Source organism: Pterocles gutturalis, unplaced genomic scaffold (assembly GCF_000699245.1).
Source record: "Pterocles gutturalis isolate BGI_N339 unplaced genomic scaffold, ASM69924v1 scaffold5667, whole genome shotgun sequence".
Lineage (NCBI taxonomy): Eukaryota > Metazoa > Chordata > Aves > Pterocliformes > Pteroclidae > Pterocles > Pterocles gutturalis.
The window spans coordinates 11,912-15,601 of record NW_010115127.1 but is presented as its reverse complement, the minus strand read 5'-3'; the positions used below and the strand labels follow the sequence as shown (position 1 = coordinate 15,601).

Below are 3,690 nucleotides of genomic sequence, written 5' to 3'. Positions count from 1 at the left end.
CCCTGACCTAGGTTTGGCAAAAGCCTTCCAAGGAAGTTGGACTAGAGACCTCCAGACATCCTTCCCACTCAACATTTCTATGATTTTGCACTTTTTTTTTCTTCAGAAAAAAAAACAAATCTTATTTTTTCAGGTCAACCTTTCTAATGGAAATAGAGAGAATACATTAATATCCCAAGAAAAGAGAGCTTCAAAACTTCAAAAACTTATGATTGCTATCAGAATTTATCTATTTAACATTCATTTAGTAAAATAAACCAAACCTCAGGTGAGCCATCAGCTCTTTCTCCTCCATGAGGAAATCCAGAAGAACTTTGCTAGCATAGTTGTATGCTTTTTCTATTTGTTCCACATATGCTCGCTCTTTTAAAGTATAGATGACCTCTTTAGCCACAGGGCAGGTAACATCACGTCCACATTCTCGCACAACATTTAAATATTTCCCTGGAAGCAAAAAGAAAGAATTACCTACGTTCATACCTACTGTACATCCAACAGGGCAACTTTCAGACCACTACCTTCAAGCGGAAGATATGCCGTGAAATATTTACACTGAGTCCTACTGAAAGGTGGAAAGGATTCAGATGCCTTTCAAAAGATGATGCAGAATTTTAAATTAGGCATCTAGTATCATGTTTAAGGAGAGATTTAAAAAAGGTTTTGCTTCCCAAACAACACCTCTCTGCAGATGCAAAACATTTCTGCAGCTAGCCAGAAACTTTGAAGATTTGGTGCTGCATTTCAGAAGCAACTTTTGAAGGGTTTTGTACTTATGGCAGAGAACAATGGTAGCCAGCAGGTTGCATGCTTCATTTAACACCCAAATTAAAACTCAGCATGTTCAAACCTCAGTTGTCTAGCTCCATCTAGCTAGCTGCTAGAAAACTGCATCCATGAAACAGAGCAGTAAGACAGACAGCTCCCCTTGCCGCCGGACTCCTGCCCACGTGCTGTTTTATTTGTAGGATTTGGTGTTCTTTTAAAATTCTTCTCTTCTTCTGTAAAGTTCAGCTGGACAACACCATAAACTGGCAAAGCATGATGACATTTACTTTATCTTTACATAAAGAATGGTAATGCTTGTCTCAAGCTTCCTCGTACATCACAATCAGATCTTTACCTACCTGTGCTTAGTATTTTGTCAGCCATTTTCTGCAAGAATGAGGGAATCTGTTGCTGAACAACAGTATATCTTTGATCCCAATATTTGTCATTATAGTCTTCCTGAATCTTTTCCTTCTGCAGCTCATGTTCCTCCACCATGAACTCACTGAACAGTTAAAGGAGATGTTTAGAAGCAGGAATTGGTACAATGATAATTACTTATTTTTTGACCTGTAAACTGGTAATACGATCAATAAGAATAAGGTCTCATGAAAACACATTCCAATCAAGCACTGAAATTAGTCTGTACATGTAGTAAGAGGAGAAGCATTACGCAGAGTGTTTCTGATAATCTGCAATTAACTACAACAGAAACAGAATTGTATAGGGTTCACAAACCAAATCTAAACATTATGTGGTTGTCAGTGTAGAAGGGAGGAAGCTGCCCTTTGTCTATCTTCTCACCATCAGGAAGGCACTAATTTTAGCTATTTTAACTTCAGTTTTGCCCCCCCTTAGAATTCTGAAAATGTGAGAAACAGAAATGCTGCATAAGCTACTAAACACAGCTAAATGCTTCAAATGATTCTACAAAAGCTAAGAAACTTCACAGTGTGTTGCTAGCTCATATCAGATTAGCATATTAGTGGCCTACATTTAACACAGATGCACTGAGTTATTACACTTGTGCCCCATGAGAAGAGGCTCACCCCTGTCACAAAGAGGATGAGGATGTGAGAAGAGAATACTTAAGGGGGGACAGGCACGGTAAGGTGGAATTAGAGTGGACTGCATGTTTGAACTGTTGTGTTGTTGACTTCATTTTAATTCCTGAACTGTTCTTTACCTGTATGGATCATTAATGATGCCTCGATATATCCACTTTTCCAGAATTTCAAAATAAGGCACGCTGGCTGCCTTGGTTAAATACAGGCACAGCTCCTGGGCCTGGCTGTCCCCTGTGTAATTGAAAGTCTTGTCATGGAGTAAGCTCAGGGTTGATCCTCCCATACACTCGCCTTTATCCACAGAAGTAGCTAAAATTTAAAAATATAGACACAAAGCTGACACAGATTAATCGCACGCAATGAAGTTAGCGGTTGATTAGCTGACCAACCGAAGGCACAGAGCTCCACCTCAGCTGCAGAAACCCTCGCGTGAAGATGCAAGGCCATTCCACCACACAACCAAAAGCTTGCATCCTGCAATGTCCTGAAACAAAAACCCAAATGCTCCACAATTTAAAAAAGCAATAACCAAACCCAACCTTCCAGCAAAGCAGAACTGAACTCAGGTAGACTCAAGGCACACGGTAGCTCAGAGTCAAAAGGCCTCCTACGCTGAAGCGACCGTGCATACAGATCCACTTTCCAGGTGGAAACGGAAGAAACACACACTTCAGTGGCTTCCTTGAGAAACCTCTGATCTCAAAAGTACTTCTGTTCTTTACTGCAACACTGAGGTAGCCATGTGTATACAGGATTTAGGTAGGTCAACAGTGAAACCTGTTGTTTGCCATTGCAAAAGAGACGTAGGGACAGAGGAATACAGTACTGCCATTAGTTTCGGGTCAAAGTAAACCTTAATTGTAGTTGGCTAACTGCTGTGTTCCAAAAAACTGAAAACTTCAGGAAAAGTGAATACCAAGAGGTATCATCCAATTTCAGATTGTAAATAGAACAGATATTTACATCCACATAAATCCTCTGGGCTGAGTAGAGATAAACGTGCAAGTATTCTCATGACAAAGAGTTTAATTAAAATTCTGGAGGTAACTGCATCTGTGACCAACAACCTGATGTGACAGCACAGGCTGGGACCGGCTGGCTGAGGAGCAGCACCAAAAAGAACAACCAGGGTTCCTGTTGGATAACCAGCTGATTGTGGGTCAGCGACGTGTCCTTGCAGCAACGAATGTCACCTGCACCCAGGGCTGTACCGCCAGTGATGATTTCCCTCTGCCCAGCACTGCTGAGACCTGGAACACTGCATTCAGTCTGAGGTCCCCAGTATGAATGAGAAAATGAAGACTCCATCCGAAGTTAATAAGATGGTGGGTGGCTGGTGCCCAGAGCATACAAAGAGAGCCTCAGAGCTGGGCTTGTTAATTGAGAGAAGAGAAGATGAAGCTGGCGGTTGTTGAACATTATTCCTTCACTATCCAACAGATGGTCCTAGAGGATAGGGTATGAGACTCCTCTTGGAGGAGCACAGTGACACTATCAAAAGGGCAAAAGTTACAAAAAGGGCAATTCCAGATGGTGAGACAGAAAGAAATGTTTACAGAATAGGTGGTGAAGTCATGGGAAAGGGCCCAGAATGGTGGAGCATCTCCATCGCTGGGGATTGTCCAGACTCGCCTGGACATGGCCCTAAGCAATCCCCTGTTAGGGGGTTAGACTAGAAACTTCCAGGAGTTCCTTCTGCTTGAATCAGTTTGTGGTTATACAACCACCCCCAGCTGGAGAGGGATATGTAAGGAAGCTCAGTAGAAACAGCAGTGGTGGAAAAAATTGATCCAAAGGGCATGGACTGTGAAGGTAAAAGGCATGGACATGCCTCATGACAGCTCTGAAGGGCAAATTC

General features: G+C 42.1%; 1 protein-coding gene across 1 annotated transcript in view; it reads right to left on the bottom strand.

Annotated features, from left to right (window-relative positions):
• Positions 1 to 263: 263 nt before the first annotated feature.
• Positions 264 to 3,690, bottom strand: part of LOC104462914 (gamma-tubulin complex component 2-like) — a gene marked incomplete at both ends in the record, with an annotated part of 14,803 nt that continues 11,376 nt past the window's right edge. The window contains 3 exons of the mRNA XM_010075061.1: positions 264 to 444; positions 1,125 to 1,270; positions 1,952 to 2,141. Coding sequence (XP_010073363.1) covers positions 264 to 444; positions 1,125 to 1,270; positions 1,952 to 2,141 — 517 coding nt within the window. The remainder of the gene's footprint in view (positions 445 to 1,124; positions 1,271 to 1,951; positions 2,142 to 3,690) is intronic.